The sequence below is a fragment of the Rhinolophus sinicus genome, chromosome 15 (assembly GCF_057876585.1).
Source record: "Rhinolophus sinicus isolate RSI-liver-muscle chromosome 15, RSI-T2T, whole genome shotgun sequence".
NCBI lineage: Eukaryota > Metazoa > Chordata > Mammalia > Chiroptera > Rhinolophidae > Rhinolophus > Rhinolophus sinicus.
Window position 1 is genome coordinate 118,296,692 of NC_142515.1, and position 25,493 is coordinate 118,322,184.

At 39.0% G+C, this 25,493-nt stretch overlaps 2 protein-coding genes across 4 annotated transcripts in view; one reads left to right on the forward strand and one right to left on the reverse strand.

Annotated features, from left to right (window-relative positions):
* Positions 1-402: 402 nt before the first annotated feature.
* The window catches only part of ELMOD2 (ELMO domain containing 2), a 30,166-nt gene continuing 5,075 nt past the window's right edge, over positions 403-25,493 (reverse strand). For 2 of the 3 annotated variants that reach the window (XM_019730801.3, XM_074338489.2), the window contains exons 4-9: positions 24,904-24,998; positions 23,417-23,546; positions 22,032-22,165; positions 18,788-18,856; positions 17,846-17,979; positions 10,871-14,429 (exon numbers count right to left, since the gene is read on the reverse strand). In XM_019730801.3, the coding sequence (XP_019586360.2) occupies positions 14,284-14,429; positions 17,846-17,979; positions 18,788-18,856; positions 22,032-22,165; positions 23,417-23,546; positions 24,904-24,998 (708 nt within the window). In that variant the 3' untranslated portion in view covers positions 10,871-14,283. Of the gene's footprint in view, positions 3,709-3,843; positions 3,969-10,870; positions 14,430-17,845; positions 17,980-18,787; positions 18,857-22,031; positions 22,166-23,416; positions 23,547-24,903; positions 24,999-25,493 lie in introns of those variants that run through there. The other variant, XM_074338490.2, reaches the window with a different exon arrangement.
* Positions 4,572-10,210, forward strand: UCP1 (uncoupling protein 1). The gene is made up of 6 exons (XM_019730721.3): positions 4,572-4,951; positions 5,594-5,792; positions 6,225-6,419; positions 6,518-6,619; positions 7,313-7,493; positions 9,588-10,210. Exons 1-6 carry the CDS (start codon positions 4,826-4,828, stop codon positions 9,700-9,702), a joined length of 918 nt encoding a protein of 305 aa, XP_019586280.1. The 5' UTR covers positions 4,572-4,825; the 3' UTR covers positions 9,703-10,210.

The window sequence follows — 25,493 nt, forward strand, 5'->3', positions numbered from 1 at the left end:
TCTGAGTTTGCTCATCCATGAAGTAACAGTCGTATAAACCTCAGGGGTCTGCAATGAGGACAAAATGTGTTACACTGTGTAAAGTGCTTCGAACAGAGTCTAGCACTTGTTAAATGCTATGTACGTATCACGTGCATGAAGTGGATACCTCTTCCATGGGGTTCTGAGGATGATGTATGCCGGTGCTAAGCGCCAAGAGTCATCTGCCAATAAAAAGAAGCTAATGACGCAGGAATAGTCACCGTAAAAGTGAAGAAGTTCAGGTTCAGAGAGGTAAAGTAATCTGTCCGTGCTCACCCCGCTGGCTTCTTAATCACTGTGCTATAGCCCCTTCATCAGGACGGAAGTGGAGTATTTCCTCCTTAACACAGCTTGACAGTCTCTCTCTTTGGGCTGGGCGGGAGGGAGAAAACCCCACCTGTCCTGCCCCCACTCTCTCCCTATTCCTCAGGGCAGTCTTCTTTCCCACTGACATATCAGTGCACCTCTGTACACATCTGTGTACCACTAACACACACAAACCCACACATGCCGTCTCAGTCCCAACTGAGGTTAGTGCCCCCACCAACTTGCTGTTTTAAATAGTAAGCTGTAATAAGCATCATCTTATATATGACTTTTTCACATTTTGACTAATTATTTTAGGGTAGATATCCAGAAATAGAATTACTGGATCAAAGGATATGGACGTTTTTTCTTGGCTCAACGCCACACTGTTTTCTAAAAGAATCATGCAAATTTATAATGCTACCATTAGTATAGCATTGATATTGTAATTCCACTTTCATGTTCATAATTTGTAATTGTAGCAGTCATTATTTATATTCATAGTATTAAATTTAAAATGTATATGTAAATATTCTAATAATTATAATTTTGGTAGGGGCAAGGTATTAATTTACAAGATGAAAGAGGTACATTTCCTTGTCAATGATATTAAATCCATCCCCCCTAATTTTAAAGTTTGCATTTCTTCTTTTATAAGTGCTCTTTGTGTCATTTGCACATTTATCTATAAAACTACACTATGATTTTTCCCTACTGATGGTTAATGAGAGAATTATGGGTGAGTGTAGAACATTCTCCAAATGCATGCATTGTTTTCCTATTTATGATGAAGACATTTACTTCGGTGACTCCAACAGTTTGAGCAAGTACAGTTGTAAACGTTGTCCTAGATTTTAAAAGAGGAAAATAGAAATCTAGCACAGTAGGAACTTGCTGCCACTCCTGAGCTACATCACCCAGGTCCGTGACCCTTACCCACACTGACCTATTCTTTACCTCCTCATTTCTTTGTGCCAGAAGGGCAGAAGTCTGAGCCTTTGGGGATTCCACCCCCTCCCCTACTGTTCTCTCCAACCTGGGGCAAACTTTCTCCTACTTCTCAGAAGGGGTGAGCTGGCCTGCTCCTTGGAATCAGAACCATTTTCAGAATCTTGAACTCCTGTGAACTCACAGGCAGCTTTTGACTTCTGCTTCTTCTTGGACCCCTAGAATTGGCATTGAGCCCAGCAAGTCTCAGGTGCTCGGTCCCCAATGAACTGCACTATCTCCTAGAGAAGATTCTAACTGACCACGTCTGTTAGTATCCCTGAGGCTTTTGCTGTCATTCTTCCTTCCGGTCTCAAATAAATCCGCCTCTTCATCTCGTTACAGGTCCCCTCTCCTTACCTGTCCTTATTGGTTTTGGACTACGACTTTTCCTATTTCTAACAGATCTTTTTCTCATATCCCCTCTGCTTCTAATAGCTTTCATTCCACCCTCTCCTCTAATTTGCCAAACTTTGCCTTTTTAAAACATGCAAACGTGTGCCTATGGAAAACAACAACTCTGTCTTCAAAAATGTAGTGTGATTTCTTTTTATAGTCCAAATACAAAAGTCCTACATCCGCCCACTGCTCTGACTCCGTTATGAAGGTGGTGTTAGAAGGAAGGACAAAGAGAGTGCCTGCCACTGCCAGCTTCTCCAAAAAGTCAAGGTGGTGTTCCAGCTTAAAAGAACAACCATTTCATTATAGCTCACAATTTTATGGGTCAGGAATTGGGGCAGGGCTCAGCTGGATGATTCTTCCGTCCTCCTGACATTGACGGAGATTACTTGGTGGTAGTCAACTGGCAGCTGGGTTTATGCAAACAGCCCCAAACAGCTGCACTCTCATGTCTGGTGCCTTGATGGGAAGTCTGGGAGTACCTACATCAGGCCTCTCCAGTATGACAGCCTTCAGAGAAGTTACATTTCTTACATGGTGGCCCAGGGCTCCACATGTTCCAGGTAATAGAAGCTGAGAGGACTTTTATGATCTAGCCTCAGAAACCACATAGCATCAGTTCTGTCTTATTATATTGGTCAAAGTATTCACAAGCCGGCCCAAATGTAAGGGGGTGAAATACAGACTCACACCCTCTGATAGGAGGGATTTGGGATTATGCTTTAAAACCACTACAGAGGGAACCACTGTGAAGGAGGGTTTGGTTGTGGTTTGCGGCTTAACCAGTTGATAGCAGAAGCTCACCAGAGTTAGCAAGGAATAATGACCCCTCTTGTACATTTAGTCCTACTAAATGGAACATTCTCAGTCTCTGCTCAGCCATCAGCCTCTCAACGTAATAATTCCACCACTGTTGCTCTCCCTAAGATCACCAACAATGTTAGAGCCAAATCCAAAAGGCTTTTCTTTGTTTTTGTCCCCTTTTGACACTTCTTCCAAACTTCACACTAGTCAATCCTTTCTTAATGATGTTCTCAAATACCATCGCTCTATGGCCATATATGCTGTTTCTTTTCCTACCTTTACCTCTGGCAAGGCCATCCTTCCCAGACCATGACTTCGGGTACCCCTATGGCTTGGCCCTTGACCCCTTTTCTTGTTCCATTGTAGTCACTCCCACGTAAAGTGTACCCTCTTTCACCACATCCACATGGTTGTCAACCAAATTCCTCCCAGCTCTGATTTCTTGCTCTCTTAACATGCTATACGCAGTTTCCTATGGGGTCGCTGTACCTATCAGAAACACCCTTCTCTTCAATAATTCCAAGACTTCAAAAGCTCCTCTCATGTCCTTGCCTCTAAAATCACCTCCTCCTTCCAACTGCCTCACGACAATCGGTTCACACCATCGCGGAGCCCACTGCCCAAGTCATCTCTGAAAAGTCATTGACTCCGTATCCAGCCATTCACAAAGCAGTACTGTCTACAGAGTAAATGTGACAGTTATGTGACAGCGCTTGACGATCTGTAAAGTACTGCGCAGGCGTGAGGTGATAACATGAGTCCACATTCAGAATAGACATTCAGGGTCTGCTCTCAATGAGCCTCACGGGGCTCCTGCAGCTTCATCTCTTACCAGCTTCTCACCCTGCCTCTCTCCTTTCCCACCCTCCAGTTTCCCAGTCAGGCCAACAGAATGCGTTGCCATCTGCTCACACTGCTTTCCCCAACACCTCTGCCTTTCCGCAGGCCACTTACTTGCCTGAAGTGCTCCTTATTTCAACAGGTGCTTGCAGAGAAAAGCCACAGGCTCCTCCTCCTGCATCAGAGTCCATCTGACCTTTGACCCTTTGATGTTGACTCCTCAGCGCTCCTCAAGCCTGACTTCCCTTGGAAGCCCCTCAGGACTGGTTTCTCGCACAGGACACACAACCTGTTCTTAGAGAGGATTTGGAAATTAATCTCTAGGGACTTCAGATCTTCTTCTCCCTGCTTCTGGACCAAAAGAATAAAAGAACACTCAAAATAAATCTGTGCGGAAGGACAGAAGAGGGAAAAGCTCCTCCTCCCACAACAAACACACGTTACAATGTTTCTCGCTACAGGTAAATTAGCAGCCGGATTCCTCACCTGACATGGCTCTGGAACCGCCTTCTACTAAAACGGAAGCAAGAGCGAAACTACAGATGATGGGCCCAGGGTCACATAGTAGGTCGGCAGCAGAAGTGCACTTGGAACCTTTCCACTGTACCCCCCTAAGAAATAAAATTAAAAGGAGCAAGTGACATCTCACTTTATGCAGCACTTTTAACAATTTACCATTTGCTTTCTAGTATGTCTATTGTATCATTTGACACCCTCCTACAAAAAGTGCTGAAACGAAACATTTTATTTCCTTTAAAAGTTTAGAGTGTGGAGAATAGTGAGAAGGAGAGGACAGGGAAGCCTGGACGGTGCCTGCAGAGTTCCCGGGGATTCAGAGGAGCGAGAGGAGCGCCCCACTCTTGCCTCCGAGAGCTCTGGCTCGGCAGGACCTTGTACCAGGAGCACTGAGATCCAGCTTGTTTCGGGGAGCCCCCAGCTGCTCCCCTCCCAGCCCAGGGCGCTCAGCCCGAGGGGGACAGAAGCCTGCGGGCAGGCGTGCGGGCTGGGCGACGCGCGAGCGGAGGGTGCAGACCGCCAGGTGCAAAACGAGTGCTTTCAGGGTGAAGGGCGGCTCCCCGGGCGCGAGCGAGGATGCGGGTGGGAGGGACCCGGAGCCCCAGGGCACGCCCTGCAGGTCCCACGCCCGGGTCTTCCGAGACCTGGCGCGGGGTTCAGCCCCGAGAGCAGGCTACATAAGTCCCCCGCCGAGGGCAGAGCGCAAGGCGCTGCCACTTGGGCGCAGTGGGTGCTCCTGGTGCGAGGGTGGGGAGGGAGGCGCTGCCCGACTCAGCCCCACTTCTGCGCTCTTCCTGGCCCCTCTGCCCGCGGACGGCTTCCCAGAGGGCAGAGAGCTCAGGTTTGCTGCCCCGGCCGGCGGACAGGAGTACAGGGGCAGGGAGAACGGTCACCCTCGGGCTGCAGCCCTTCTCCCCGGCGCCGGCGCCCAGGCTCTGCAACCTGAGTGAGGATGACGGGCATGACAGCCTCGGAGGTGCCGCCGACCATGGCGGTCAAGATTGTCTCAGCCGGAGTGGCGGCCTGTGTGGCGGATGCCATCACCTTCCCGCTGGACACAGCCAAAGTCCGGCTACAGGTAGCGAGCGGGAAGGGGATGGGGGACATCTCAGGGCAGAGAGGGGACGCCTATGATGTGTGCCCCTTTGATCCTGGCTTTGGTTTAACCGCCCTTTCTCAGGTCGGTGGGTAGGGTAGGTGGCCACCTTAAAAGCCAGGTTGTCCTTGTCACAGGACTGGATGCATTTGGGTTGGAAACTGGAACTTCCCCGAGATTAACTGAAGAACCACAAGGGCCGCGGAAGATGGGTTGGTTATGACTAGTCAAACCTCCACAAGTTGGGGCACTAAGTGTTCTACGACCCAAGCGTATCAGCCTCTCTGGACTTCGCAAGCCAGGCTCCTTCACCTTCCTTCTTTGATTAAGCAGGGATAGCTTCCCCTCCTACTGCCTTGGGGGTTCTGGAGAGTTCAAGGGGGGGGGGGGTGTTCAACATTGGCGTTGCAGCTTCTCTCTCTCCATGTATATGTGTAGATAGACAGGCAGATAGATGTTGCTGGAAGAGAAAAGGAACTGAAAATAGGAACATAGTGGGAAAAATCTTGGCTTAATGCTTTTCCACAGAGGACAGCCTGATACCAGGCTTTACTTCCTCCTCACCAGGCAGGACCACTCACTCAATTTTCACTTCCCTCTGACCTGTACTTTTCTCATTTCCAGATCCAAGGTGAATGCCCGACCTCCACTGCCCCTAAGTATAAAGGCGTTCTGGGAACAATCACCACTCTGGTGAAAACAGAAGGACCAGTGAAACTCTACAGCGGGCTGCCTGCAGGCTTCCAGAGACAGATAAGCTCTGCCTCTCTTAGGATCGGGCTCTATGACACCGTCCAGGAGTACTTCACCACAGGGAAAGAAAGTAAGCAAGGAGGGTTCCTGAGCTGGGCAGACAACCAGAGACATGCCCTGGGCCCAGCTCTGTTCAGAAAATGTTACACACAGGGTAGTGGTCTTCATAACAACTTGGCAAGCAAACACCAATATCTGAACTGGTGCCTCCTCCCAGTTGGGAAATGCTGGGAGGGGAAAAAAAGCTGAATACAAGAAAGCCATGTTTTTAATAGGCATTGTGTTTTCTCTGCCCTTGAAAGTCTTCATATTTTAAAAAGTTTAGTCAGCTTTGAAGTCTTCCAGCTTTAGCACATATTTAGCACATATTTAGTGCATGATCAACACACGTGTAAGCATAAAGATACAATGATACTAACCATTAAAATTAAAAAGACATATAGATACATTCTGGGTCTTGATTTTTCTTCTTGATATTTTTTTTCTCTGTGGATTGCAACAGGTAGCTTAGGAAACAAGATCTCAGCTGGCCTAACGACTGGATGCGTGGCAGTATTCATTGGGCAACCCACAGAGGTTGTGAAGGTCAGACTTCAAGCACAGAGCCATCTGTATGGCCCCAAACCTCGCTACACTGGGACTTACAATGCTTACAGAATTATAGCAACAACTGAAGGCTTCACAGGTCTTTGGAAAGGTAACTAACTTCACAGTGGATTTAAAAGTCATTAAGACACATATATCCAATTAGCACCTTTTCATTATCATGGGGCTATTAAACATTTTTTCCCCCAGGGACTACTCCCAATCTGGCAAGAAATGTCATCATCAATTGTACAGAGCTAGTAACCTACGACCTAATGAAGGAGGCCCTTGTGAAAAACCAAATACTAGCAGGTAACTTCCTATGTTATACAACAAACAGGTCTGCACATTGACAATTTCATCTTGGAGCTTTTCTAGCCACGTTATTCTGAATCACTTAATTGTAAGTTTTCTTTTAAAAAAATTAAGTATTTTGAACATTAGATATAACTTCTGAGAAGCAGAAAAAGGCCAAAGCCCTAAGTTTTAGAAGTTCTGTAATATTTTTTTAAAACAAAATGTAACTGTATTCTTACATCAGCATTATTTTCATTTAATATAAATATATGAGACCTTGGTTAACATGTTATTCATTATATAGCAGGAGTCAGGAGGTGAGTCCATCCTGCACTGTATCCAAACAAGCCAGTTATATGAGTTCATCAGCACCATCATGCAGGTTCCTAAAAACAACATTCTAACAGGTTCTAGAGAGACTGAAATTCCCTTGGACAATGACTTTAATAAAAAAGTATGAGATGCCTACATAAGGCATCATGCCTTAGCCTACAGGCGCAGAGAAAATTGACGGGACATTTTCCTAAAACACAGCCCACCATGCCAGGAACTATTGCCATCCTTTTATAGTGGAAGTATAGTCTTATTTTATTTATTTAGAAGACATCCAGGGTGACCTCCTGTTATCAACAGGTTTATAAGGACAACTGAAAACTAGCAGCCCCTCCCAAATGTCTGACGTTGCCTGGTTTTGTTGACCCATTTTAGATGATGTGCCATGCCATGTCGTGTCAGCTGTTATCGCTGGATTTTGCACAACGGTTCTGTCCTCTCCAGTGGATGTGGTGAAAACCAGATTTGTTAATTCTACACCAGGACAGTACCCAAGTGTGCCCAATTGCGCAATGACAATGTTCACCAAGGAAGGACCATCGGCTTTCTTCAAAGGGTAAGCTACGACCTTCCGAATCTAGAATGCTGTGCTCAGGGTAGCTGTGTGCTTGGGTACACGTCTCATCTAAACAACTGATATGCAGCTTGCTAGCCTCAGTACATGCAGGACACTTAGTGTTTCCTTTTCCTTGCCATCAATTTCTCCAATCCACCAATTCCACTGTGTAGGGAAATTATATTTTCTCAGCCTCGATAAGAGGTTCATTCAAAACCAGTGATTTTTCCCTTGGTCCCAATCTATTAGAAATGTAGGTAGTATTTTGCCTTCTCTGGGCAGGAGAGCTATAAAGTGAAAGGAAAGCATACTAGAGGACTAAGAGAAAACAAGATATGATTTTTACTATTTTAATGGACTCAGATTTTTAGATTAAAGCAAAACTAGAGCAAAATCTTTGCCATTGATCTAGAAAAGTGGTGCAGAAAACGATGTGGTTTGATTATTACTATGTCAGACACTATTTGCCATTTTTTTCTAGTGTAACTATAATCTTCCTTATTATATTTTATTTATGAGACATCCACATTGTATAGTATAGAAACTAGTATTGTATAGATAACATTTTCCCATAAAGCAATATTATATTATATTGGGGAGTACCTTTTTTAAAAAATATATAGTATCAACTAATTAATGCATATACTCAACAATGATTACACTAGCGGTAAAGTAACAAAATTCTATAAGCCTTAAAAGTTGTAAGGCAATGCCTCAAACCTTATAAAGCATAAATGCACCATGCACATTATACAAAAGGTTCCAATTTACTATAATCTATTTTTGTGATACAATAAAAATGAAATATATTGTAAAATTAAAACAGATATATCAGTTATTAACCATTAGCCATTTAATAATTTTTTTCAAATTTAAAACCTTTGAAATTGAAATTGAAATTTCAAAGGGGGGGAATATGTGCTACAAGGATGAACCCTGAAAACATGCTAAATAAAACAAGCCAGATACAGAAAGACAAATATTGCATGATGCTACTTATCTGGGGTACCTACAGTAGTTAAATTCATAGAGACAGAAAGTGGAATAGTGGTTACCAGGGGCTGAGGGGAGGGTATAGTAAGGAGTTATTTTTTAATGGGTACAGAGCTTCTGTTTGGGATGACGAAAAGGTTCTGGAGATGGATAATGGTGAGTGATTACACACAATGTGAATGTATTTAATGCTACTGAATTACACACTTAAAATGGTTACCATGGTAAATTGATGTTATGTGTATTTTACCTTAATTAAAACACACAACCAGGAGTCAGGAGATATACATTAAGAGGCCCCTTCCTCCCTCCCCCGCCCAAAAAAAAAATCTTTGGGGATGATTTTTACAGGACAGATCTCTTAAGAAAAATGTATCCATGGCAGATTTAACTGATGGCATCTTTTTCTCCTGCAAACAGGCATTCAAAATCAATCATTTGGCTTGCATAGATTGGCAGAATTAAAAAAACACAGTAACAAAAACACCAAAAAACAGAAGCAAACCAAAAATACACTTAGACTCTTGACAGTCTTTTTCAGGACAAGAGCTACCAAAATCTAGATAGCACTAATTTCGTGACTCTGGAAAATGGTCTACTTATTCATCACCTCTTTTATTTCCTCTTTTAATACTGTGTTTTCCCGTAAATAAAACCTAACCGGAAAATAAGTCCTATCATGTTTTTTGCAGGATAACATCCCCAGAACATAAACCCTAATGCGTCTTTTGGAGCAAAAATTAATATAAGACCCGGTCTGATTTTCAGGAAAACACGGTAGTTTTCTACTTTCCATTCAGAAAGCGAAGCAAACAAAACAGAAATGTCCCCTCCTCTCAAAAAGGAAGGAGAGGCTATGAAAAAGGAGACAAGCTGTGGTTTGGCGGGACTGGGATCCCCTGGTTTGGTTCTGATGCAATATAGGGCATCCAGATGAAACGCTCCTTTAGGCAGAGGAGGGAAAGATGAACAGGTACTTTCACGCCTCTTCACAGCAGAAGAGTGGCAAAGTGAAAAGCATAATCTGCCTGTATTATACATAATGGCTTTAAGAATTTCAAGGAAACTAACAGAACGGTGATATTATATGTACTTTCCTAGATTAGTGCCTTCCTTCTTGAGACTCGGATCCTGGAACGTCATCATGTTCGTGTGCTTTGAGCAGCTGAAACGAGAACTGATGAAGTCGAGGCAGACCGTGGACTGTGCCACATAATCCTCCTCAGGAACAGGCTATAACCTGACGGTGGGAGTCTGTTCACTGGGAAATGGGAAACAAAAATCCAACAAAAAACCTATCCACTTTTTTGCAGCCTAAAAAGATAAAGGAATTCTGGTAGAGTAGAGATTTTTGGACTTTTTTTCTTCAAAGGAAAACTAATACCTGCTATTTCTTGTGACTTTTATTCTCAGTGTTTCAAGGAGGGGAAAGCAAGACACTCAGGATACACTCTGGCAAATGTAATGTCCAGATAACTCACTGCATTTGATTCGCCATTTTGTGCATGTGTTTGGTGCGGGCGGGTGGTTTATGACTGAATATGAAAAACTTTAACATGTCTTAATTATAATTCAGACTGATAGAAAAGGAAAACTGAGTGAAATGCACTTTATATTTATACTTAAAAATGAGTTCTCAAAGAATACATTACTGTTTTATTTTTATTTACTAACCCAATTGCCACTTAATACATTCAATAAAGTACTTCTAATACCTTTTCAAATTTGTCTTTTTTGGATCTATATTGAACGTTAGAGTTGGAGTTCACCTAGAGTACAAAATTGCCCAATAGCAAGTGAAGGTCTTTAGAATCAATAGGCATAAACTTACTTGAAATGTTGTTAGTATAGATTTTCAGTCTATATTTTACGGCATCTATAACAAGTTCTAATGTAAGACACTAAGTTCTTGGGCATTGTTGTTTTTAGAATCATAGTGTGTAGGTATCCTGGAGTCACAGAAGTTTAGAGCTAGAAGGTACCTTGGGTTTAGATAGAGGAAAAGACTGAGGTGAAAATGAATCTTCAGGGCCTCTTTCCAGCAAAGCCAAATTTGTCATTAACGCCGTAGTAACCTTTTTCATTCCTACAAACCAATGCAGAAGAAATCGGGAAAGAATAAACAAGAAGTGTCCGAGCCAAAAACAAGGAATGGCAGAAGTGCCAGCAAGTCCAAATGGTTCTATCCAATTACATCTGAAGTAGGTAATTAGTGAATGAGTTAAAGTCGCACACACGCAAATTCTGTGTAGTCTAATCTAGTATATTATATAGAAACGTGACTAAAGGATTAAATATCAGAAGCACTGTCTCACAAACATAAATGACTTAAATAAGGGATGGAGAGGACAGGAGGAGAGAAGTAGTAACAGAAAGGCTTATAATAGTTTCGACATGTTTTTTATTTGCTCACAACATTCCAAACAAAATGACATCACATTTCAACTATTGCTTTTACATAAGAAGTTAACTGCTTTATGCAAAGTAGACAAAAATCGATTTCTTTAGGTTGCCAACCAGCACTTTTTCCCCCAGGGAAAGCTACTGCTTAAATATTTTTTGAATACTTTGTTTAACAGAAACAGACCCGCCCTATCATAGTAAGGTAGTAGTTGGGTCTTACCTGCATTACACTTAAAATTTTTCTTGTCAAAAGCTAAAGCCAGAAAAACAAAACACAAAAAAATCTCACTCATGATTTCTCTCAGATTCTTAACAATTCCATTAATTTTCATTAAAAAACTGCTGATGCAGAGAGGTTCCTAAATTAAGCCTGCCCAGACTTGTTCATAGAGAAGGGGGGTGGACCGTTTATCCTGAGGAAATAGCTGTTGGTCCCCCATCATTAATTCAAGAAGGATAATAAACATTATTGCTCTCCAAGCCAAACCTGTTCTCTTCTGTGCCATGATAACGTGGAACCTTTTCTGCTCTGGCCATGAGCATCCCACTTTTCACATTCATGCAATGCTTCTCCTTTGAGCAAATCTTTGACCAAGTTCTATCTCACTAAACAAAGGGGAGAAACAGTACACAAACTATGAACACTGGAATAAGAATGAAGAGTACATTTGTTTTCACATAGAAAAATACATACAAATCCTAGTAGTTCTTAGAATAGAAAAAAATCAGGATGGGCATTTTCAAGGAAAAGATTCTGTTTCCTAAACTGTAAATGGTGTCAGTAAGACACTGATTTTTATAACTAACGCTATCACCATATTTATACACAAAGAGAGGTTGGTCTAGGTTCACTGATATCTCCTGATTTCTCCCATTCTTTAAAGAGTATCTTTCAGAACATATTTGAACTATGGCCACTGTAATTATATTTGTAGACTATTCTTTTCACTGGCACACTCTCTTCAACCTGACACATACAAAAATTCATTTCAACACTGATTCACTTTGTTGATGCTAAAACAAACATAATTTTCCTGCCACTTCAGTTCTATCACTACTTTGGTAGTTTATTAATTATTATAGAAACAGGTAAGATTCTAAATATGGATTTTAAGACTACATAAAATTCTAACATACATATGTTGAAAGCAAGGAAAAGTAGGAAGGCAGACACAATCATTCTATTTTTCTTTTCATCTATGTCACTATCACATAAAAGTCAGAAGGCTCATGTTACATTCTAATTTACAACCGGTGACACCCAGCTTGGTTTCCAGACTATCAAACCTTAGAATCTGTTGGTAGATTTTAGACCAATTCGCTATAGAATTATTTGAAATGGTTACTGATTATTTTAAAGAAAAACAGACAATATCTATATTGTACAAACAGAGGTGGATTTAAAGAACACATTATTGCGCAAACTTTCTAATGATATTTTAAAAATATTATTGAAAAGTTTCTTTTCTCCCTAGAAAGTGAAAGAGTTAATTACTTAAAAAGTTTCCCCTTCCATACCTGAATCATTCTTCTATTAAGCATACTGACAAAGGTTTAAATCAGTTCAAGCTCTCAGCTGTTGAAAGATTAAAATACAAAGTATTTTCAGCACGAAAATTAAAAGACTAACAGAATTGCTTTCCGTGTAATAGTAAACACCTTGATAAAATGAACTTTAATGGTTAACACTTGATCCTTATCAGTATTTTGCTACATCTCACAGAACTCTAGTGGATGACAAAGCACTGAAAACATTTTAAAAATCAAGTTAAGATACTCCCAAGGTTGAGACCTCTCTTATAAGAAACCAATTTTAAAATTCCTCTAATACTGAATAGCTACTGCTACTATTATAATTAACACAATTTTAAAAATAGTTTTATGTGATTGAGAAAAATCATAATTTTAACGCATGCACCTTTAATGTATGTGCTGTACTACGACACTGCATCTGTATTTTCCAATCAGAAATTTTTTACCACTCTTCTCTTTGGCAAGTTTGGAGAGCTTTGTCAATAGAAATGAACAAATACTTGAAAGTCTCAGGTCTTGATATAAGAGCCAGTGCTTCAACACTTGATATATACCATGTTGAAAGATGTACCAGCTACCACCATGTTTTAGATTACGTTTTGTCTTTAACAGGCTGGTTTCTGTGGGATTTAAGGAGAACTTAGTCATCAGATGAACCTGTCTTCAAACTCTTAGTTTTGCTGAGTACGTGTCTAAAACACACACAGAAGAAATCGTTCCCATCAGAGTTGCATCACTACACAGTCCTTGGCACACCTGCTGCCCTGCTGAGACCTCAGGAGAATAAAGCCGGACAAAACGCACAACATCGTCCTCAGGCTCCTTCAGGATCCCACAGATTGTTAACTCAAAGAACACCTACCAAATCCATACATCATCATCTAGAAACACCATGGAGTCAAAGCAAAGAGAAGCCAAGAGTTAACAGTAAGTAAAATAAGCCAACGATGCTTAACTGAGATTTTTTAAAAACTTTAAGTTTTCCTCATGCTCATGTTCAAAGACAGCTTTATTGAAACAGCAACTGTCCTTTGAATACAATCAAGATTTTCTTAGCAAATACATCTCTTTTCATAAACACATGCAGGGAGAGAAGTTCCTTAGGTTCTCACACCAAGCACTAACTAAGGTTCTTTTCTACAAGTGACAAAAAGCAAATACTGAACATAAGAAAATGCCTTTAAGCTTTAAAATAATACTGTGATATTTTAAAGTGTGGATTTAAAAACACTAAAAGCTGGTCTCCATTACTGTCCTCCTCTCATTATCTGTGCTAAATAATCAGATAAATCAAAAAGGCCACGATCCTCCATTCTGTCTGACACACCTATGCTCTCGTTGCTACTAATGAAGCAACACTGACATGTGACTGCAAACAAACAAAACCGTGAAGAACTACTCTCCCTGTTAATTAACCTACAAATAAAATAAGGGAAAGGAAATAAAGAACAATCATTTCCAAACTCAAAAACAAAAAACCCTAAGAGTTTTGCAAAGATACCAACTTGAGAGCTACAACACGTAAAAGTAAAAACTGATTTTTACACATTTTAATCAACCCATTTAATACAAATACCTGATTTGTACTTTTATACTAAATGGGCTAAGCCCCAAGTTCCGAACTGTAGTTCACATGACTCCGCAGGGGGATCTTTGGAAGGATAAGTTACCTTTGGAGGACAGTGTATAAATAACTGTAAACATACACTGATTGTCCACTAGCTTTCTTAAATAGAATTTCTGAAATATTTTTGTAGGAAATTATATATAAGCAGTATAATTGATCAGAAATTTCTATTACAACATATAAATTCTGTTGTGTGTGCAAAATGTTGTAGAAATAGAAGGTACTAGGGATGATTCACATTTTTAAAGTAAGTGATACGTTACAATCCAGTAAGAGTCCTTTGATCTTTTCATGAAACTTCTCTCTATATATGTTGAAATACATAATGCTTTCTGGTTTTTCTTCAAACCAAAACTTGTCAAATTCATAGACAAGATAACCTGCAGTTAAAGAAAAATAAAACATATAGTGCTCAATAATGATATCACATCCAAACCATCCCATTTTAAAAGTATATACCCATCCTTTAAATTCCATATTAGGGTACAATAATCAAAAATCATCTTAAACTACTAGAAACCCAAGGCACTTTATAAGAAATATTTTTATATGTTCAAAATAAACAGCAATTTCAATAAAACATTCAGTGTACATTTCCTATTTGTCTCAAAAATCAAATTCCTCGAACTTAAGAGATACAGTACTGTCAAAAGATAACCCTGAGAACAGGAAAAGTTATCCCCAGAGACCCTGAAACACAATAATGAAAGAAACTAGAAAATGTTGCACAGGGAAGCTGTTTTCTAATTGATTTCTAATTCTCAGAGATGTTTCTACTTTTTTCAATGAACTATCAGCACCTTCTCTTCTGAAAAATACATAAGCTCTAAATAGGCTTAACATTTTTGTTTTCCAATATCCTCATTACAGTCGCCAAATTAACCCTGAAAATGTTAAAAGTATTTAATGAAAGCAGATATATTTCCAGCAGAAAATGCGAATGTAAAATCACTGCTACACCCTATTTGGATTCAGCCTGTCATGCCTGTCCCACCTCGGCTTCCCAGATAGGAGCCACCAAGATGCTGGCCCTGTGGCAGTGAGGCCCACAGCAGCCAGAGACACTCATGTCACCAGTCTCCAGGGGAAAATACTGGCCAGAGGTCATTCTGCACTGCTTTCCTACCGATCACACTCCTGGATTTATTTCAATATGAGGAAATGCTTACGGGAGGGGGGGGGGGGTTTGGTTGTTTCTTTTTATATTTGTTTGATGTTCAATGGGCAGCATTAAACAAGCACAGATTTCACAGAAAAAGCAAACATCAGAGGCAGTTAGCAAAGTCCCCGGAGTTTAGGCCCTACGTTTAAAGTCACTGAGAGAGTTAGGAATGGAAATCAAGCAAGACTCGTGTGTGTAGGACAGTTCCCCAGCAACAAAAGGAAAGAAAAGAAGTGGAAGGAGGAAGATGCAGATTTGGATGCCAATCTGTTCGAAATGCCTAACCCCTACAAAAGGCGCCTGGCTGTGTCGGAGCCCCGGCGGGGTGAGAGCAAGGGGCCCTTGTACGCTCACAGTACAAACACACCGTCCCACGGTCTACACTAAGGGATACCAGTTTTGTTATTTATATCTAGGAGCAGACAAGGCATGCAGACAATCTCCAGGAAAATCAGGAAGGGCCGGGAGGGTATTAAACAAAACACCAGTGACAATCTGGGAATGGTAATGGACAGCATCTCACACCTGCTAGGATCTTCAGCCTACCCAGAATCAACTGTACCCCTTGGGACCTGAAAAACCCGTCCTTCCATCTAAAAACATGTTGCATTGACTCCTACTTTGTGTAACCATCCCCATAAGCTCCTTTCCTCATCTATAAAAAAAAAAAATCTAGACATACAGATGCTGGGCTAGAGAGAAGGTGGGCTGAAGGTACTCATTTTGGCATGCTTAGTACACAGATGGTATGTCAAACAGGGAACTGGATCAGATGATGGAGGGACAGGATGAAGGCTAACGAGAGAAGAGGGCCCTGGGCTGGGCTCAGAGGTGCCCCTACATTTAGTAAGGTAGCAGATGAGCAGTCAGCACTAAAGTCTATGGAAAAGCCAGGGGGACAGGAGAAAAGCCAAAAAAAGTGTGGCATCAGAAAGGCCCAGATAATGTTTCAAGAAGAAAAACACGGCCATTTATGCCTAGTGCTGTTAAAAGGATCAAGGAACGTCAAGGAAAAAATGTGACAATCTCATTCGGCCACAAAAGAGACTGTTGGTGTCTTTAAAAAAACAGTTTCAGCAGGGTAGTGGGGAGAGAAACAAGTTTAAAAAAAACAACCCCAAAAACTGAAGGTGAGGAAATGAAAACAGCACTTAAAAGATTTATGCTGAAGGGGAGCAGATAAATATAGTGGAATCTGGAGGTGGACGCTACACTAAAGTTTGGTTTCTGAAAATAAAAGCTTCCTAAATGAAGAGACTTATCCCCAGTTCCTATAACAGCATCTGCCACACACAGCAAGTGAATGACGGAGTGGGAGACAGAGAAGCACATCTGTAGTCTGACAGGAATATTCCAGTAGAGAAGGAAAGATGAATAATGGAGAGAAAACTGGATACCTGAAAGAACAAGGTCTCTGATAAGACTTCCCAGAGGTCACGTCTAAACTGAGATTTGAAAGATGAGTAGGCGTCACCTGGAGAGAACGGAGGGGGCAGGAACAGCGCGCCAGGCTGGGTGAAAGGTCCAGAGTCACGAGAGAGCATGATATACTGGCACAACTAAAAGACCAGTGTGCCTACATTTTACACTGTGGGGAGGTGGTGTGTGGCAAAAGCTGAGTCCAGAGAGGTTGTCAAGGTCTGGATTACGCAAGGCCTTGTCATGGGACCGTCTGAAGAATTTCAGGCAGTGGCGTAGGATGACTAGATTTCCATTTTAAATAACTATACACTCAGTGTAAGGAAGAGCTGGAAGAAGGTTATCATAAAAGACTGGTAAAAAAGCAATTACAGTAAATGAGTAATAAAAGCCTGAGGTAGTCAAGTTACAATGGGGATGGGAAAAAGTAGACAAATACAAGAGAAATTTAGGAAGTACGCAAACCTGGAATTAATGATTAAATCAAGAGGGGAGGTTGTGGGAAAGAGACCCTAATGACACTTTCAACCGTGGAGTTGAAGTTATGATTTGGTCACTTATTATCTAAATAGTTTCTTGTATCCTGCCAACATGCAAATGACATTCTAAGACACAAAAAGATCAAGAAAAGTAGAGTATAAAAGCTATGCTAGATTTGAATTTGTTACTTCCGAGCAGTATCTTCAGAAGATAGGCTCATTCAATTAAACCTTCAGTGTTCAAATATATCACCGCATGGAACAGTGGTAGTAATGACTGCTTTAGAAAGTTAGTAAGTAGCCCCAATCTAATATAAGAAAGCCTGGCCTTAAAATGAGCGAGGGGTGAAAAGGTCCTTGAAATTAAATTTCCTTACAAGAGTAACAAAATAATCTGTCCTTGATTCAACAGCATTCATTATCCAGTACTCAAAAAGGAAAATTCATTTTATAGTTGACTGGAAAACGGATCCCTACAGAAAAACTGCATGAATACTAAATTTGTATACATATGAAGAAACTGCATCATTGAATCTTTAAATACAAATATAGAAACTGAAGTACAAAATACTCTTGGGAACCTGTCTTCCATTACCTTCCATTTTTCCTAAGATCCTGAATAATAAAACGATAACCATTAATTCATATGCTTGATAGAGGTATTATATATAACACCTTCCTAGTGACCTAAAAATTCTCTTAGAAATATCTAGTTTTATCTCCTTTTAATACCTACAATAAAACTGATGAAAGTGTTCCATTGTTGGTACACCGGGAACAAAGTTGTAGAGATGAAATTTCAAAGCTTCACTCTTCAGCAAGCTGTAAGCCATCTCTGTCAGATTGATTCCAACTATTGCATAAGAATACCTATGTCAGAAACATTATCAGTTATATCAGCTAGCCAAATAGCTCATAAAATAAATTTAAAAGTATGCATAAAATTAGAAAAAAGTTACTTTGATCCACTTTTAACACAGTATTGATTTTATGATAATCTCTACATATTAAAAAAAATAAACCAGAATAGATTTAAAAAATTGTTCTTTAGAAGCTATTTGATTTTCTGGATATAATCTAAGAAATGAAATCTAGGAAATAAAAATAAAGCTCTGGGCACATGAACGTCTAAAACCAAAATCCTTACAAAAAAATTAAAAGGAGTACTACATACATTCTCATTGATTTCTAAAAAACACTGGGCTATGTAACATTTTTCTCTTCCATTACGAGGGTATTTACTTTTAAGATTACCGCTATAATGTTTTTTCAAAGACAGGTATCATTGGACTATAAAAATAAAATAATAATGACAAAGCTAATATGATCTCAATTTGCATTTCACTTCACGATTTTCAAAGCTATTTCTCATTTTCCTATTCCTATTTCAAAGTTATTCCCTATTCCTATTTGCGAATCTATTTCTCAACAAATTTTTATAAAGGTCCTTATTATCTCCGTTTTATAAACTATATCTTGTAATAAAAATATGCTGAAATACATAATTGGTTTATGATCACATTTAGCCTTAAAAATAATGCATCATGTAAGATCCTTTATAAGCTTTTATTCATTAAAATAATCTCATTTTAAAAATACCCTGAAATACTTTCAAATTCAGATCATTTAATCAACTTAAATTCCAGAGCTTACAGTTTCTTTAATACACCCAGCTTACCCTAATTTTGGATGATTTGAACGGGAAAGAATCTGATGAGCTTCACTGGTATAATTTTCACTGAAATACCTTAAAAAGTTTAAGAAAGATAATGAAATTAACATGTCATTCAAATTGAAGATATCCAGAAGCGATTTTAAAAGCTACTGTCAAAATGACACTCCTAGTACTGCCACGAAAATCTTGAGCTCCATCACAAATAGTTTCAGTGACTCAGAAATGCTTCTGATCAAAATTTAATTCTGAGCTACCAAGCCTGTCTAGTACAGGAGCCCTTGTCAAGACTTCAAAGTATTTCAACAAATAAATGATTTAACAAGACTTTCTACCTACCTTAAAAAAATAATCTAGAGTTCTTTTCGTTTATTCGTTTGTTCTAAGCTTTCTATACAATAGCCAACATGTACCTGTTGGGATACTCTTCCTTTCACCTAGGCGTATTCCTTCAGTCACAACTTAAGTGTGTGTTGTTTAAGGCCATTTTCAGGGCAATCAGAAGAAAGTCAATAACCTTCATTCTGCGCTAAAAAACCCTCCTTGATCAGTGGTATAACTAAAATACTGGCATTAATACAGAAGTACATGATAAAGCTACCTATCTGTAGGCTCATGCATTCTATTGGCTTGTACTCATGCAACCTCTTTGAGTTCTTGAAGAAAGATCAAATCTGTTGGGTCACCTCATAATGCACTAGGAATCATATATATACACGTGTGTGTGTGTGTGTGTGTGTGTGTGTGTGTATATATATATATATATATATATATATATATATATGATGCCTGACTGGATGTTTATGTGAGGATAAGAAATAGAAAACTGGATTTACATGGCTTATTTAAATTTTAGAAGGCACAATCACTGAAATTTTCATAAGGCATGCAAATTTCTAATCAAATCTTCACCTATTTTTTCTTCTATAGATTCACACTACAGACTTCCATTTTTCTTCACTGGCTCTGATTCAACCCATTATAATAGGGGTTGTTAACTTAGAAGTCCATGAATGAAGGGGGATCCATGGACCACCAAAAATTATGCAAAGTTTTTATGTGCATACATTTTCTGGGAGAGACTATACAAAGCTTTCAACAGATTCTCAGAGATCTATAAAACCCCAAACAGGAAAAAGTCCTGTTTTGATGCACTGCTTTCCCTAAATACTCTAATTTTTCTAATGTATCCCTTAGTTGGTTCTAACCTGCCTTTAGTATTTATATTTCATTTTTAACATAATACTCCTAATATAATTCAGTGTTACATTAGTGTTACAATAATGTAACACAGAGTTTCAATTGTAATTAGTGTTTCAAACTACTTTTAAAATATTCAATTTGTAACACAGAACAACTTTTAATTTCCTTGCTGACCTGATTTAGTCAACTATCTTAACAGTATCTAAGAAATGTAACACCTATGCAAATAAGGAAAACTATTCCTCACAATACATTGCCTTGAGTTCCTTCCTTCCTCCTTTCTCTCTCCCTTCCTACACACATTTTTGGCCTTAACTTTTTTGTATATTCTACTTTTCTGCTTCTATTTCCCCATCTACTCAGATTTGTTGTCTCTAAATTTATTTTCTGTACAATATCCTTTCTTCTTCTGTACCTACCTTGGCATTCACTTACCTAAACATCATTATCTATCAAACTGTCAGCTATCCTTCAAAGCAACAAAATATCTCAAGAGATTAGATGACAAAGGCCAAGACAATTTTTTTTTAATTACATAAGGGTATTTGAACAGCTTGCCTGCTTCTTGACTGTGCAAGGATGTTTATTTTGATCCTGAAGTGTCATAGCTCCATACACAGGACAACAAACATGATTATAGAGGAATTAGAGCTAATTTTGTTTTTAATCACTTCTAGTACATCATCGGCAATCAAATAATTATTAACATGTATATGTGAGCCTTTTTTCGTATTAGTAGATACTAGCTCTAAATAGACTAAAATATCTGTAAATCACTTAAAGGTCTATCAGAATCCCTAGTCTTGAATCAAACTTATTAAATCATTTAAATTTTAAGATAAATTCTCTTCTGGCAAATGCTGAAAAAGCTTGATTTCTGAGGAAAAGAGCCAGAAGCAAGGTTATTCAGAAAAAGTTAACACCAGAATAGTGTGTATCTAATTGAGAGTGCGTCAGTTCAAACATCTGTGTAGCTTACAAGTACCAAGAAACATGGTCTTTAAAGGATAGAAACAAGTAAATCATGTGTTGTGAATAAATTTTAAAATATTTTATAATTTTTCCAAGTGGAACCAAAGTATATTCTACTTAAATTCCAAAAAGAAATTTCTGTTTATCAAAGTGGGAAACTGGCACTTTCATTTGTTGTGCTTATTATTATTTTTAAGACTACTGTGGTTTGCTTATCTCTGAGAGGTAAAATTATAGGGAACTTTCATATTCATTAAATGTATTACAGAAAATTAAGTATTTCAGTAAATGGAGAAAAACTGTACATATTGAAACCACCTGTGTCTTCTATTTTCCCCCAAAATAGCTTTGTCCATATTGACTTAAATATTTTTTTCTCAACATTAACATCATTTAGTTCAATTTCAGGACTGGTCTTTTTCAGGGACTATCCACACTTTGTTAATGGTTAGGTTTCCCAGGTATTTTTTAGACTGTAGCCTATAAATCACAATTCAAGCATAGACCCTAACACTAGACTGTCATTCATCATTTGATTATGCTTATAGGAGGAAAGCAATCTTCCAGTTTATTTTCTAGAATAATTTAGGCTCTCAATTCTGATCTCAGTTCCATATTTCGCAATTTCATACACGTGCCCAAGAATAAGTATTAAAGAAAAAAAGGAGAGAGAGTCCAGACAGGTTCTGAAAAGTCAGGGAATGAGGGCACTTGCACACATGGCAAAGAATAAGTGTGACGAGACTTCATTATCATCTCATCTGGTTACAGTTCCCAAAACGGAATCAGAGAGCCAGGAGAGAAGAGGCAAGAGGAAAAAAAGAATAAGAAAAGAGTGTAAATAATTCCAAAGAGGTATCAGAAGGGAGGCCGAGAAGAAAAAGAGGAAAAGTATTGGTAAGTAAAGAAATCACACACACATACACACACAGGTATATTTCCAATGTCTTTATATTGTTGCCAACACATTAGTAAATACTTTTAGCACTGCAGCTATTAAAATTCAGAAATAGTATGGAATTAGATTGGGAGTACATGTAATTTCATTTAGAGAAAAAAGTTTATTTTCACTTACACAAGGTTGATTAATCCAAGTATGCCCATGCCTCTGAAGTCTGTTTTAGGGTCATCGCCCTGGAAACCAATGTCAGCCCACTGCTTGGAGATTCTAGCCTTCAGCTTTCTCGTGGGCATGAGAAGATCCCAAAGCTGTACAAACAGGCTTCCGTGTTACAAACAATAGTGATGTTCCTAATTTACAAACACATTTCCCTTCTCATAGCTGACGTAACTAGTAAGTTGAATGCTTTCAATTAACTTTTGTAGATAAATCATAGGTTCAACAAAGACTGTGTTTAGAGATCCCTAAAAGAAGGCGTACACTTATTCCAATTTAGAAGACTGATACAAAGAATAAATTTTGAAAAGGTAACAAATACACAGAAATCTAAAATAACAAGATGCTTTTATTTACATGTGTCCGTGTATGTATGTATGTGTGTGTATATATATATATATATATATATATATATATATATATATATATATATACTGTATGCACACCAGAATTGGTAATTGGCACACTGCTTCCTTCAGAACTTGTCACGCACTTGGCCCTTGCCTCTGACAATATATACTTAAGTAGGTTCTATTCTATGAAAGGATGATTAGTCCCTAATCAGAAGGAAAACAGGCCTGAGTTAGGGAGGGGATCATGAAGAAATAATACTGATAGTATTCCAACCCATATGATAACCATTTTACAAATTTTCAGTTTTAAAAGAAAAAAATAAGATGACTTTGTTTTAAGTAACTATATTCCTTAAGACTGAGATCAAATAAGAGACAGCTATCCTAAGATAATGTAAGACAGTTATCAAGTATTAGATAGCAAGCAACAAACCAATCAATGCAAAATAAAGTTTGAAAAAATTAATCATTTTCTAAATTGGACACAAGTCATCAAGCAAAACAGATTTACAAAACTGGTCTTAAGTTTATAAAAATTTACAAAACAGGAATATCTGCATTTTTTTCCCCATTTCAGGCATTGTTGAGTAAAGGACTCCTAATAAAAGGAGGATCCTGTTACCTGAAATAAAATGTGAAGACCTCTGATCTTGCTTTCAAACAGGGTCAGGACCTGGCCCCAAAGCTAAATCCAGTAATTAGATTGGTTTTACCTGGTCCCTTCTTTTATTACTAACAGATCTCCCTTATACGTTTATAATGTATTTCAGAATTAAGAGCATTAAAATAAAATTGAGTTGTTTTAATGATGCTTATCAGAAAATTATTAGAGTTAACTAAAAATCTTTCACCAACATAATAAAATTCTCTAAGGGGCAAAGAAACTGGATGGCTGTATTAGTCTCGAGGATTTGCACACGGACATTACCAGCTGAAGTCTGATTTATTTTTCAATGTTCAGTAACGCCAAACGCAGAAAACAAAACTTACCTTGAGAAGCAGCTGTTCATGTTGCAGGTTATCAGAATCATATGGCCTTTTCCTCACACTTTCTACATCCAAATAGAGCTGTTTATAACCAGATATCTGCAGTAAGCATGCCTTCATGCAGATTTTAAAACTAAAAACGATAAAATTATTTTTAAAAAGTCATGCCTTCATATCACAGTAAAGTAATGCCTTCCATGGTTTTTGGTTCATGTGTCTATTTAGAAACCATGTCCTAGCTTTCAGTTTAATACACTAGGCATCAAGCCTCCTTAAACACAAAACATTATACAAAGTATCATGTAGGATACGATAAAACAAGGCATAGAAAGAATACGAGACATGGTAGGAACAGCAAACTTTGCAATTGCAAGGATTTGTCCTGCTCTTCATGTTGTTTCTAGGCAATTTCATACATTCCCAAATCTTTACTGCCAGATATCGCCAACAGATCTCATTTTCCAAGTACGTAAATCTCTAAACCAATTAATGACATCACTAATCATTTGTTCCCCAAGCTAGAACCTCCGAGTTCCGACCATCTTCTCGCCATCCACAATACATCTTGTTTGCTAAAAAAACAAACAAACAAACAAACAAACAAACAAAAAACCCACACACACCAGAACCCAGAGGACAGCGGTATCCCTCAGTGCGGCACACAAGCTCGGCGTGTATCCCCACTCACTTCTCCAAGCACCGCTCTGCAGGTTCTCAACACCCAGCTGCAAAGGCCTCCCTTTCATTCCCAGAGACGCAGGTACTTTGTGCCTTGTTGGCACTCTTCCTCTGCATGGCATGTCCTCCCCTTCCCATTCAAAAAGGTCCAGCTCAAATGTCACCTCTTCTGTGGAACCAGCCTCACAGTTCTCTACTGGACCCTTCCCTGTTCCAGCCAAAACAAATTGCCCCTTCCCCTGTATGTACATATAAAATGCTGAATAAAGAAAAAAATTGCTAAATACTAAGTCAATATACTAGTGCTGGGAACACGAAAATGGAATAAGACACGTCCTTCTCTTACGGAACTTAGAATTTATCAGGGGAAAAGCAAGAGTCCATCAATGATTACAGCACAATGGGTTATGCTATGACAGAGAGCTCTGTGAGAGGCCAGAGCAAGGTCACCTGACTCAGACTGGAGGAGCCAGGGGGACCTTCCTGGAGGAGGACAGAGGCACTGAATTTTGAAGGACAAGGACATAGTAGCTGAATTTATTTAACTTTGGGAAAGTGATGGTAAGTTACCTTAAAGAAGGCCCACGGCAAACTGGCAATAGTACTGGACTGGGAACCAAGAGAGACAGGTTTTAGTTCTGCTCCCGTCATTCACCTCTCAGGACCTCAATTCCTCATGTACTGAAGTGAAAGGGTGGGAACAGATGCTCTCCACAATCCCTTCACCTCTGATGTTTTTACAACTGCTATAATCTCTACAATTCACAGGATGTGGGTGCAGAACAAAAGAGAATGCTGGAAAAACAGCGTACCTGACATCCTTCTCAGGGTTAATATTCTTTTCCTTCATTATACATTCTACACATTTGTCCACTTCACTCTGAGCAAGTGTCGCTTTCTGTAAAACCTATTGATGTGACAAAAAGCTAATTGAGAAAAATCCCTTATAGCTGAAAAAGAATAGTACGTTTTGAGGTATTTAGTCAACTCTACAATGCAGATATTAAAATGTAAAATGAAACCAAATTTGTTTCAAATTTCCACTAGGGCCAAATTCAATCAGTTAATTATTGAATTAATTAAAAGAGAAGCAGCATGCTGCTTCCAATAAAGGTTTCCTTAACTGAGAATCAACAGGCTGTCAGCTGATGAGTTCTTAGCAAAGGAGCTACGAGCAGTGTGCTTATGAAGCAAGCACTTTTTATAAAATTCAAAAATTACATAATAAAGATGTAGGTACAACAATTTTTATGTACAAGTCAAATTTTAAATGCAGATGAGCACAAAGGAGAACTTCAATAATCTTGAAATCTCACCTCCAGTAACAGCCACTCGTAACAGATTAGCATATAATCTTCCAGTCTTTTCTCCATGCATATGAAACAGATTTCTTAAATCATTT